General features: G+C 40.6%; 1 protein-coding gene across 1 annotated transcript in view; it reads right to left on the bottom strand.

Annotated features, from left to right (window-relative positions):
• Positions 1-421: 421 nt before the first annotated feature.
• Positions 422-13,887, bottom strand: part of tshz3b (teashirt zinc finger homeobox 3b) — a 64,540-nt gene continuing 51,074 nt past the window's right edge. Inside the window, exon 3 of the mRNA XM_041788229.1 lies at positions 422-5,650. Within this exon, the coding sequence (XP_041644163.1) occupies positions 1,998-5,650 (3,653 nt within the window). The 3' untranslated portion in view covers positions 422-1,997. The remainder of the gene's footprint in view (positions 5,651-13,887) is intronic.

Below are 13,887 nucleotides of genomic sequence, written 5' to 3'. Positions count from 1 at the left end.
GAAGGCGCGTGTGGTGTGAGTGTTTAATGACCCAACTCCCCATTTACGGTGATAAAACTAATTAATGTCATTGTTGTGTTGTGTTCACATACATAAGGTGTTTGTGCAGACTTGGTCTTAGACTTTTATTGTTTTACTTGTCTATGTCACTGGGACAATAGACGATAGTGTGAGGAACGCCTCACAAAGTTGCCTTCTGTTTGCAAATGTGCATATATATGTGTGTGTGAGTGTGAGAGTGTTTGTCTCCCACACGGCCCCGTTGCTGCCACTCACTGTAAACTAGTCTGCGACTCGTCACAGACAGACGTTGACACACTCCCAGTCTAATGTGCTCATTAGGGACTGCACGGCGCACACATAATTGATAGCCATGACACACGATGCGCACACATTATTGCAAAAAACAGTTTCCTTTTTTTAATGCTGCAGTAGAAAACAAGGTTATATGAAGTCATATAATGGGGGATCATTGTCAAGAACAACAACAACCGAAAACGAGAGAACGAAATGAAAAAGACAAACGGCACAGAATGCATTACAGTATCTGTGCTGTTTACATGCCGATATTTTACACATAAAGATTCTTTTTTTTTCTTATTTCTCTACACTGGCAGCTGTCAGTTACTTCAGCAAATTAACTGCCAAAAATGTAGCAGAACTTGTCACTCAAGAGGTTAGTGTAACCATGGTTACCTTTCATATCCCAAAAAGATAAAGCTGCAGTGTGGAATCATGGCAGAGTAATTAGGCAGAACAGAAATAAAAAAACAACATAGGACCAACTGAAAAAGGCATTCAACAATATGAAACAACCAAGAGTGCTTATAAATAACAGTTTACATGTGAAATATCTTCATAAAGTCACATCTTTTTGTACAACCTTCAATATCTTTTCATACAGCGGCACATGTAAGAGTAGTGTCTGGTAAAAAAACAGTCTTTAACCCTTTGAGCACGAGTTGGGGATAAAAAGAATCACCTGTTGTCATCCTTTTGCTACCTATCTTTTTCCACACCCTTTAATTAAATAACACATTTATAAAACTATTGTGCAAAACAATTTATTTCACGTCTTCATATACTGTGCACCAGCAGATAGTCATAATCCCTTTAAATTAAAAATATAAAAATGATGCATAATTTAGACAGGAATTACATTTTATGTACATATTTTACACAGACCTGAATTAATGTAGGTCCCTGATCAACCAAAGTAAGGGTTTCTGTTATTTTTTATCACAAACCTACAATGCTTTTGTCAAGTCTTGCAAGCATTTCTCAGACAAATATCAAGTCCAAGATGAAAACCTTGAAGTTATAAAGAAAATCTGCCATTGCAAAGTTGTTTCATGTCCAGGATTAGACTTAATTTTCTATATGTCTAATTCTCAGGATACCTTCATAATTCCCAATCTTGAATAGGTGTAGAAGTGCTTTTACGTACTCAGAGGGTTAAATTTAAACGCTGACTCCAGCACAAAAAAAGAAGAAGACAGAGCAGGGGGGATAAAATAATAATAATGAAAATGGAAAGTGCACCAGATTTTGTTATAAAATGTTTAACCAAACAGATTCATTAATGCATGCTTCTTATCACACCCCGGTGATGCCAAAATATAAAGGACCTCAATTCCATTTACACAAGATTCAAAATACACACCACTTCATATTATAATCTCATTTTTTAAACCTTCATATACTTTATCTTTTCAATGACAACAGTCCCCATCTGCACACAAAAGTCTCAATTCTGTCACAAGTGTCTTGGGCAGGAGTGAGTTACCTCACATACAAATAAAAGGAAAAAACTACACAAAAATTGAAAACCATGTGCCAAAACTCAAAGCAGTAGTTGTATGGCATCTTTGTGCAGTTCCGTCACATTAATGTATAGTAATCCCTTCTTTCCTTCGAAAGAAATGTCCGTGAAATGCAAAAGAGAGAGCAAGAAAGTGAGCCATTACAAAAGAGTTCAGCATCGTCCTTAACCGGTGCTACTGCTTCTCCAGCTCACTCACGTACATGAGGTGGTCCTCAGGGGACTTCCCGTGAGTTTTGCTCAGGTGAAGCTTGACCGCATGCTTGCTTGCAAAAGTCCGATTGCAAAGCTTGCACTGGTACATGGCGCCGCTGTCGTCGTCATTGTCAGGGGAAGGTGACGGGGATTCATTCGAGGGCAGAGAGGTGATTAAGGACGAGGGTAGAGAGATGGGAATAGAAGAGGGTAGGGATGTGGGTAAGGAGGAGGGCAAAGGGTGGCTGGATGGGTGCAGATTTGAAAGCAGTTTTTCAGAAAGTCCTTTGGTGTGATGTTGTTGATGGTGATGCTGTGATATCTGGCTGAGCAGCTGCTCCCCAGAGAGTTTGGCCAGATCTCTCAGGCGGAAACCCAAGTGTGATTCCAAGTGGCTGACATAAGTGGATGGCGAACGGATCTGAGAGGCGCAGTCACTGCAGAAAAACACAGGGTGGCCTGAATCCAAGTTTTTCAAAAACTTGGTGCCACCGGTTCTCCTCAGCTGGTACTTGACATTAGCCAGCCAGTGTGATATCGTAGTCATTGAGAGGCCAGTGAAACGGGAGATGTGCATCCTCTCTTGGGGGCTCAGGTCCGACATCATGTACTTTCCGTCGTTCGTTTGCCTCAGACTGGAAGCAAACTGGGCTTGTAAGATGAGGAGGTGTTGAGGGTTCCAGTTGGACTGACGCCCTTTACGTTTCTGGGCTGGTGAAACATCCTCTGTCTCCTCATGTGTCACACCTTCTACCTCTGAGCGCTCAGAGAGGCTGGTAGGCGTGGAAGCTTTCGAGACAGCCTGACTCTCCGTCAAGTTCCTCAACATGTCAGAGATATCGGACAGTGCATTTTCTCTCAAAGGAGAGGTAGACATAAAGGAAGCTACAGCTGCTGAGGCTTTGGTCATTGTGATGGTGGCAGAGGGAGAAATTGAAGAGGGGGTGGAGGTGGTAGAAGAGAGAGCTGTTGAACCCAAAGAGCCAGTGCTGCTGTTTTTCTCAGCGTTTTTGCCTTTGGTGAGATCTATGGGCTGATCGTTGCTTAGATGTTGCTGGTAGAAGTAGCGGTCTAAGTGGTCATTACTGGGCTTTTTGGTTTGTGCTGGTGGGGTGGAAGCAGCCACTGCTGCTTTCTCTGCCAGGCTATTGCTCATCTTGAACAGCATGCTCATGGGGTCAAGGGAGGGCAGGGCAGGCTTTGCAGCCTTCCCCAAGTGAACGTTCATTACTGACTGCAGTGCACTGAGAGGGTTGACAAATGGCTGTTCTGGAGGTGGATGGTCTGTGATGATAGCTGTGCTGCCACATAGGGAGTTAGGCAAGGGGGATGCCACAGCATTGGACTCCACACCATTCTCTACAGACTGCTTTATGGAAATATCGCCGTTTGAATCTCTGTGACTGGCTCCAGTTGCGTCACTTTCTACCTTTTCCACTCGACTTGAACTCTCAGGAGTTTTACAGCTTCTTGCTCTATTATCTTTAGGCGACTCTCCTCGGGCTGAGTCCCCTGCTTCGCTGTTGCAGGGTGAAGGAGTGGTACATCTCAGAGGAGATCCCCTCACAGCACTGCCTGGTTCTCTCATTTTCTCTTCTACCTTGGCCACTTTTTCTGTCACTTTCTTGACTAGCTCCTCCATTGCGTGGAAGTTGTTTTTGGGTAGCGGGGAGGTCTGGCGGCTGGAGGGGGAGATCAAGGGCTGGTTCTTGCCAGTGGGGGAGAGGATCTCACCTCCAGGGAAGATATATTTCAGGGGGGAGCTCTTCCCAGAGTTGCCTAGAGAGAGTTTCATTATGTTTGGGAGCTGGTAGGCTGCGTGGATGCTGGGATAACCACCCCAGCTTGGGGCTCCATTCTGGGCTTTGTTGATGGCTGACGTCACTGTGTTCTCCAGGGACTTTAGGATGTCAAGACCACCTTTTGGACTATCATCCAAGTCTTCTTCAGTCAGATAAGTGTATTTTGAAGAGATATCAAACTTCTCCTCTGCCTCCTCTTCACCTCCAGTCTTCTTTTCTTTAAGGTTACCATTGTTGATGATGGGCTCTTTAGTACATTCCTCCTCCTTCTCCTCCTTTTTTATCTCCACAACCATGGCAGTAGGGGACATACTGGTTGGTGGTGGCACTGGTGCAGGTGGAGGGGAGAAGGTTGTGGCAGCCAGGGGGACAGACTGGACTTTTTCTTCAGCTGTGGTATTGGACACAGGGGTTGGAGTGGATGACTCAATAATGGGCTTGCCTTTCTTAATAGCAGAGTTGGTGACTTTGATAAAGTGTCCCGTCACCATCATGTGAGCTGTTAGCTCTTGCAGTGTGTCATGAGAGCTTCCACACTCCATGCATTTGAGGATCTGTGACTTTCTCGATTCAAACTGCCAGGCATAACTGGCACCGTTCTGGTGTCCATAGCGGTTGTTGGGTGTTATGTAAGGATTGGTTACCTTCTGGAGTATGTCGTTAGAGTCATTAAGGGAAGTGGGCTTAGGTGTGGCCCCTCCGTTGGAGTCAGGTGAGCTGGGGATATCTAGGTCAATGGGGGCTCTCTTCCGAGCAGAGGAGATAATCTTAGCTGCCACTGGTGTAACAGGCTCTTTCAGAGGCACTTTCTGGTAGTGTTTAGTCTTGATCATGTGGACGCTTAGATCCTGGAGGGATTCAAAGGAGTGCCCACAGTACATACATTTCAGAACTTTCTGTGCATCCTCTTTCCCCTCCATCTCCAGTAGGGAACGCTTTCTGGGTTTCGACCACCGTTTGGCACCTTCGCTATCAGTCTCATGGTTATCGTCGCGGTAGTGGCCTGTCTCGTTCATGTGTACCGTGAGCTCCACCAGTGTATCGTAGGCCGCACTGCAGTCCTTACAGCGGAATTTGCTGGCACCAGTGAATATAGAGCCGTACAGCTTGGAGCTCTGCCGGTAAAGTTGGACAGTGCTAAAGAGGTTTGGTTCTGTTGATGCTGTGGACACCGCCACTGTGGGGTGCTGAACCAGTCCTAGTCTGTGTTGGTGGTTCTGTGAAGCCTGCTGGAGGGTTTTGGCCATAGCCGTCTGGTGCCAGTCATAGCCTCCACTTCCACAGCTACTGCTACTGCTGCTACTACTGCTGCTGCTGTGACTACGAGGGGGTTTCTCCGCAGGGGGCTGGCTCAGGTTCAGATTGAGTGTGGACCAATAGGAGTTGGTCAGGAAAGAGGTGTAAATGGCCTTCATCTTCTCCAGGCTGTCAGCCACAGACCCTGCTGTTGCTGTCACAGCCTCGTCTCCGCTTACAGGGATGGCGGCGTTGGCAACGGCTGTCATTGCAGAGGAGGAAGACAGGGAGAGGACATTGGAGGGGTCTTTAGAGAGGAGGACGTCATCCTCATTTTTCAGAGAGGAGCTTTCAAAATCAGACATTCTGTCACTGGATTCACTGAGGTGAGACTCGCTGTCCAGCTCCTGACCGGAAAAGTCAGCAGCATTTGGGGAGTCATGGAAGCCAGTGGATCCTGGCCTGTCCTTCAGGAGAAAGTCCTTGTCCTGACACAGGAACTTGGTAGCAGGCTCCTCGCTTTCCTGACCGGAGTCATCACCGTCCAGGTCTTCATCCAATAGGGCTGCTTCCTTCTCATCTTCAGGGACGTATGCTGTTCAGGAAGACAAAGGGAGACAGATTTGTTAGAAATATCTAATGATAGAGACTCTCAACTCTCTCTGTTCCTGTTACTTCACTCAAAAGGAAATGATAGAAACACTAAAAAGTGACATTCACACCGTCTTCACAAGAAACAGAGCAATCATCCAATGACATTCAAAGATAGAGTATTTCCAGTCATTAACTGTTGCAGTATTCCTGTTTCAAATTCCCCCATTTGCAATGACATTGTTTTCAAATTGGAATTAAGTCACCACCCCCTTCCTATCTCCCCCCACCCCCGGCTTTTTGTTCTGTACGGCAGAAAATCAGAGACAGTGAGAGAGAGAGAGATGGGGAGAGAAAAATGGAGGGAGGGAGAGGGGAAAAATGTCTCTTCAAACAGAACTTGCCACCTTATTCTTCTCAAGGGGCAACAGCTTGAAATTAAAACTAAATTTGAAATTAATGAAGCACATTCTGGCGGTGGCATTCGTTTCTGAAGTAATAAATTACTTGTATCAACCTCGGAGACAGCGGTTCCTGTCTGTCAATTAATATGTCTTACGCTTCTTCTGCAGACTCTAATGCATTCCCTAACAGACACACTCGCCATTTAAATTAAGCATGCATTTTCACTCATTACACTGCTCAGCCCTCGCCTCCTCGTAAATAAAAATGAATGTATGTACGTTTGCCTGCAACAAATCTCTCCCCGCAAAACCCATTTGCTTCAATTACCAAAGATTAGAAAAAAGTTTAGAGTTATTATTTACAGTTTAGCTTCGGGGAGTGGGCTTGAGGCTTTCAATTTATATTCAAATCCTTCTAGTTTAAGTATAACACAATGGGAATCATACAGAGAAAATATGTATCACGACAAATCACAGTCTCGCCTCTTTCTACATCTATGAATGTTTGTTAATAAGTCTATCAAAAAGATTAAAGTGCATCAGATGAGAACGCTGCTTGAGATTAAAGAAGGGGTTTTGATTTGAAGGAAACGCAGGCACATGCAAACAAACACCTATTACAGCGACTACACTGGCAAAGAAGATGAGTGTGAGTGTTAACATCAGTGCCTTGTGTCTAGCATTCCTCTCTGTAACAGGCCATCACTCATCTAAGCTGGTATGTAAACACAGAGCGAGCCGGTCAGCGGGATGGGTGTGGCACTGAAGCACACACTCAATCATAATCTGCCATTTAAGAGAAAAGTGAAATACAGGGCAACACATGTTACATCTGTATCTTCAGTATTGTTGATGGTCTTTATAAACAAGAAAAATTAATGCTAAAAAGGTTGCTTTGAACAATGCTGACAGTGTTTAGCACTGGATTTTATCAGTAGTGAAAATTTTGTACATTTTTGAGGTAAATGCATCAATCTTATGCACTCTGACAGCAACATTTAAAGGCTAAATCCATGAAAACTTTCTCCCAATCATCAGATCGTTTACCTGGCTTGCTATAGGAACTGCTGTCCTATATAAAAGGGCATCATTAATCTCACTGATATTGACTGTTGGTACTCCTTATCAGTCTGAATCCTTATCATTATGGTAATTTTCTGAGGCAACAGCTATGACAGCAGCCGCCATTGTTCGCTGGAAAGACAAAACAACTATATATCTTTAGCAGAAGTGGTCTAAGCTGAACAGTACTTGAGTTAAAGAAGTTTAGAAAAGGTCATTATTCCACCAGTTACATCTATTTTATAGGTCTGAAAAACAAACCCATTGTACTTACAGCTGTATTTGGAGTTTTGTGCGAAGAACTGAGTTTTCTTTTTCTTGAAGTTACATTTGCACTACGGCTGTCAGAATATTACAATTTTTAACTGTGATAATTCTCAGAATTTCGATAGTTAATCCTAATTAATCTCACCCTTTCTATTGAAATTCTGCCATTTTACATTTAAATAGTTTAATGTCATTTTGGATGTTTTTCCCCACTCTCTTAAACTAAGGGTAATCGACTTCCTGTTTGAATACTCAGCTGCTTCTAGAGCTAGGTCGAAGCTTTTAACATAGACTAAACCTCAGAAAAGACAACTTGTTATGGATTGAAATTAAAATAAAAATGATTAAAATAGTGCGGACGACTTCTGACTCGTCCACTGAGCTGTCTGTGAGTTTTAAAAGTGAAATGAGACATTAAGGAGCAGTGGTGGACTTATTTAACATCACTGTGGCTACAGGGAGACACTGACACTTATTTACCTAAAAGTGACAAAAAACATGCAATTGCAATTTAAAGAAAAAATTTGCAAAATTTAGGATCTTGATCAGTTGCAACAAACTCCATTAATTGTGGCAGCCCTAATTTGAACACATTATGACATTATATTCACACTTGCCCAACAGTCATTTTACTGAGCCAACCTCAGACACATCAGAATATAACCATTCATGAGCTTATTGAGTTATCTTACTCTCTAACTTCTGGAATAACTCTGGATTAATATATTTAACCAAAAGGACTTGCCACAAAGTTTAGGAGCGTTCTCACTAGAGATGCACGGATGAATCGGCTTAGCAGGAGCTGATTTCTGCCCTGTTTTTAAACATCACCCTTCAGCCAAATAATGTGGCATGAATGGATATCAGTCACCAATGTTTATCCGTAGCTGTGTCATTTGTGTAAAATCTATTCTATTCAGGCATTTGAATCTCCGGATACTGAAACAAATGAGAGATTTTAACAGTGTTGAAGAAGTGACCTGTTGGACAAACTCTGATCAGATTTCAAGGTCAGGCATGAGAGAAAATGTTGGTATACTACCAGTCTTACACTAAAAGAAGCAATGAAAAAACACTGGTATCCCCAATTTTCAAAACTGATGCCTCTTTATTTTTGACAGCCAATCAGAGCAGATGAGGAGGATAACTGTCGTTTAGCAGCTACAGCCAGAGTTTTTTTTATTTTTCAAATTTCCTGATGACAGTAAAGGTACAGCATTTCTGATGTGCAATGCTGATGAACTTGGTGTGTATGTACCTCTGAACTGATTTATGTTTTTGCACCAAAGATGATAAAATGACTCTGCATCACAGAACCAACAAGGCACAATAGCAGTAGTAATAAGATTATCAATTTTCAGGCTCTCAATAATGCAGAACTGGGCCCTAACAGCGGAGTAATGACCTCCTTCCTTTGCCCTAAAATGATAACTTTGAAATAACTTTGGTAAACCCTATACACTCACCTCAAACTCATCAATGTTTGTTGTAATAGATGCAGCTCAGTAAATTCAATGCATGCTTAAGTGTGTAAACACATGTGCCAGGTGAAGGAACATGAGGAGGGGTGGCATAGAGAAAATAGGACTAACTAGGGTACAGTACAGTTCGCTGAGCCAATGGCAACACTACACAAAAGATCTTTATTAGGGCTGTCAAATGATAGGATTTTTCAAATCTGTGATTAACTTTTGAATGTCTGTTGTTTATCCTAATTAATTTCCCTACTTTGATATTCCACTTTTTTTTTTTTTAATTACATTTTTTATTTTTGAACTGTCTCGAACTATAATTTTTGATACAGACCTGCTTTTATTTTGAAAGAAAATAAGGAACCTCAGATTCAGGGTTATTAAAAAAAAAAAAAAAAGAATAAATAAAATCTTGATTGTAGTAACGGGTAATAAAAGGGTAGGATTAAAAAAGTTTTTACTTCTGATTACTCCTTTTTGAACATGTAAACATGGGTCAAATGCAAGATATTGTCAACAGCCTTCTTGTTTTTTCCCTTTTTTTTCACAAAAGCATGGGTGACTGTATTTGTTATGGTGACAATTTCAGATTGTTCTTTGTTGTTTGTTTGTTTGTTTGTTTGTTTGTTTGTTTGTTTTTTTTACTTTTTAAATTATTTTTATTTTTACTTTTATACATGTTCAAAAGAAATAAATAAATAAATTTGCTCTGAGTTACCAACTTGGAAATCTAGGTTCAGGGCATTTGTGATAAAATATTAAACTGGCAACTCACAATCTTTCTCTGATGTTTGATTTCATAAGATGAAGATGACTTTGACTTGTCCGCTGAGCTGTCTGGGAGTTTTTGAATTGAAATGAGGCATTACGGTGCAGTGGTGTCGTTATTTTACATCACTGTGGCTGCAGAGAGACAATGCAGTGTCTTATCCACAGTGTGCTGAAAGGGACGATAAAGCATGCAATTAATCACAATTGAAATACATTAATAAACTAATTATGGGCCTTAATTGATTGCGATTAATGTGTTCATGCTAAACTTTTCATGGTGAATAGTGTTTAAATATGTTCAGTACCTCAATAAAAATGCTTTGGTGACAGTGCAAATGAGACTATGGTGAGCCACCACGTTCTCTATAATTAATGGAAAACACTGTTAATAAAGCTTGCTAAAAATATGGAAAATTATGCGTATTCATGAGCAAAATCCTCACAACCTGCTAGATATGTCGCACAACCATGTCAGCTGTTACCGAATCCAATTTCTAACAGCGCACTGCAGGATGTGTGTTGCTGTATTTGTGTTTATGCCACTTCTGCATCTGCTGCAACACGCAGATGAGCCTCTGTCATTGTCAGGCCACTGGTTGCCATCGGCACTGATACGGCACCACCGTGGGACAAACATATGCACCGAGACACAGATATCCCAGAGCCCATTACAGATCATACTCACAAACTGGCACACACACACACACACACCCCCACACACACAACAATGGTACTGTAACTGCTGTAGCCTAACAGCTCTCTGCCTTCAGGCGATCTCAGGAGTTTCTTAGTGGAACATGCAGTCTGCTTCAGCGTTTAGTGTAACAAAAAGGATCCATTTGAAACACTTCATACATGATCTCTTACATTACATGCTGATGTTGGCATGTGCGGTACAAAAACTACAATATCACATGACCTGTACCCACACCAGTGCTGTTTGTCTTTTAATTTATCAGAGTGAGGCTATTTAAAACCTTGTTGAACTATTTCTGCTGCTTGGTTTAAAATTTATGAGCATCAAACAGGCATTCACTCACACAAACACATACCTGCACTCCCCCTCTCTCACATCTCCTCCTGTTTCTCTCTCTCTCTCTCCCCCACTCTGTCTCAGAGACACATCCACCCGCCCGCACATATGTGCAGCCGAGCAAACCCACATGTACATGCCATCTGTTCTGAATCAGCCCAAACGACAGCTGTTTAAGAGAACAATGCTCTGGCTGAGGAAACAGGCGAACACAGCAGCCCGGCGCTCTCATCAAGGCCAAACATCAATGTGAAATCTCCTTTAAAGCACAACATACACACTCCACTTCAAATTAGCTGCCTTTGTGCGATAAAGAACACGGTGTGTATTTGTGCGTGTGCCCATCTGTGTACCTGCAAATGTGTGATATGTATAGTGAGACCTGCAGTGGATCAGTGCGTGCCAGCGGGACCGGTGTGCTGAATGCAACCTTGGTGTGTAGGATTCAGCTACCTACATGGAGCATGAAGTGATTTCTGGACTTAGCCGAGGCAGAGGGTGTTAAAATATTGAGACATGTTGACATTTAGTGGGTGTAGTGTTAGAGAAATGGTAAAATGGACAACACTTTGCAACTGCCCTCATATTTACTCGTTTACACACAGATTGATGGTGACAGAGCCATTGGGAGAAACTTCTTGCCAAACTGGCCTCATCTTCTAAGCTTCTTAAGTCTAAATTGGTAAAGTTTTGATGTGTGGATACTGCATAGCTTACCACTGCAGGTGTGTTTCTGGGACAGTTTAGGTCTCTTCCCAACAAAGACGGAGCAATACAAGCCTGAACCTTTGGAAAGACATTAAACAGAATCCATTTTGATCAGCCAAGACTGGACTCTAAGACTCTAAGGGCAGAGACCTCAGACCACTCTAACACTGAAGTACACAGGGCAGATACACTATTTGAAGAAATGTTAATATATTTTATTTTATTTCTTTATTTTGCTTAACTGGTTTCCTTATTTCTCTTTAAACTGATATAAATGTTTCATTTTCTCAGTATGAAATGTCTTTTAGTGCTCTTATTATTACAAATGTTCTGTTTTCAACTCTAAAAAGCACTTGAAATTGCTTTGTGTATGAATGGTACTCTGTAATAGAACTGCTTTGCCCTCAGTTGCTTTTGAAACTTTAGCTCATCAAAATCTGTCTCATTGTTTTATCAAATTATCAGACATGTTGTCACCTTTCTTCATTTTATTTCATTTCTATTTTTTGGTGACAACTGCAAAGCAGCCTCTGGTTTATAATTTGTACCTTGTCTTATTAGTATTAGTATATTAGTATGTCGTTATTTACTTTGAAGTTATTTTTTGTCCCTCCTATATGCTAATTCGCATTGTTGACTTAATCAAACCAAATGAAACTTGATCTTGTCAGCAGCCTCATAGAAGGTACTATATCAGCCATCTTAAAATTAGACACAACCCTCAAATTTATTTCTAACATTCTTTTTCTTCTACACTATTTCTCAAGGACTGGCAATTTCCCCCCAAAATAACTTAGCTAGTTCCATTCATCCCCATTCCCCCTGATGGAAAGTCACTATAATATTGCTTTAAGGTTTCAAAAAAAGCTTTTCCAAGTTGTCTATTCTCTACGTTGAACTTTAATTTGTCATTAAGGTGGATGCAAAACAGCAAAAAAGGCTGCTCTGCAAGTCATCTAAATGCTTTTAAGCTCTGAAGGTATGAAGCATTGATCATGCAGAGATATTTTTTACTAAGTGATAATACAGGGTGTATACCCTATAATACTATACTAGAAATTGAATTATTGTGATTCTTGTAAAATTTTAAATGATACTGAAACCTGGTTGATACCACAGCTACCAAAATAAAAGTCATAAACACCAACTATTGCAGTTTTTTATGTTTCTCATGATCAAAAATTGCAGATAGACTCTTTCACAGTACCCTTTTCTATGCTATTTTCCAATATGATAAAATCTCCATTTTTAAAATTAATTATCTATGGTATCAAAAAGTACTGGAACCAAAGTAATTTCAGTTGTTTTCATTTTTAAACAAGAATAGACAGAACACTGTCTGGATTGCACAAATGTGTTGGCAACACTAAATAAGAAATATATAAATAAAATAAACAAATATAATCTAGTACTGAAGTCTATGTATTTATACAGTGGTTTTAAATCAGTTGATATTTTAAATAATACAATGTTCATACCTTACATAAAATAAACATGATGTTGATAAGTCACCATTTACGTTTGAAAAAAGTGTTTTGTGGTTCATTACGGTTGTAAAATTTTTTAGCACAATGTGTTTTGAAATGAGAAACAAATCCTAGATTCATGTGATGATCAGCGACATCTAAAATGGCAGAAAATTAAATATTATTTGTCATAATTTTTACCAAATGAAATGAAACATTGTCTGAATTGTATTAATACGTTGGCAACACTATGAATTGAACTCACTGCCCCGACATTTTTTTCAATGTTGCCAGAGTATTTCAAGTGATTTAGACAGTGTGGAGGAATTTTCAGACAACTTTTGATGAATTAAGAAAAACAATAATTCACCTGTTAATGGGTGACTCCTTTTTTTTTTTGTTTGCTGTGATTTCAAAATAATTTGATTATTATTGACCTAAAAATTTCTGCTTAATTACATAAAATAAACAATGTACATTTCTTATTGGGATATAACAATCTTATAGATCATAATAAGCATAATCATTGGCAAAAGTCTGGCATTGTAGTTTTTACTAAATTCATTAAATGTTGAACCCAAAAATGGCCAGATTAAGTCAGAATAAAGGCATAATGTTATTTTATCGTCACATGAACAGTGTAAACAATACTGTCTTACCCTCTCTGGTGTGAAAATACATCAATATATTTTAAAAGCTCTCTATATTTCACAGCCCCATGTCATCCATTATTGTTTGTACTGTTAAAGCTACAAAGTCAGATGTATATGTGACAGACATTATGGAGGAAACCAAAATGAAATGAGGCACAGCTACATGTCAAAGAGGACAGACTGAGGGGTTTGGAGGAAACTCAGGACTGGTGTCTCTCTCACACTTAGACACTCAAATGCAGAAACATGAATGTGCAGACATGATCCCCACGGCCGCTGGCTTCAGTCCAGGCTGCATGGGTGACAACACAGTGACCCAGGATACTGAGGTAAAAAGAGAAACACATTCACGCTCAGAGACACAGTGGAGAGCAAGCCTGGGCCAAACACAACACGTATACAGGT

This window comes from Cheilinus undulatus, linkage group 1, assembly GCF_018320785.1.
Source record: "Cheilinus undulatus linkage group 1, ASM1832078v1, whole genome shotgun sequence".
Lineage (NCBI taxonomy): Eukaryota > Metazoa > Chordata > Actinopteri > Labriformes > Labridae > Cheilinus > Cheilinus undulatus.
This window is presented reverse-complemented; position numbering and strand designations above follow the sequence as displayed.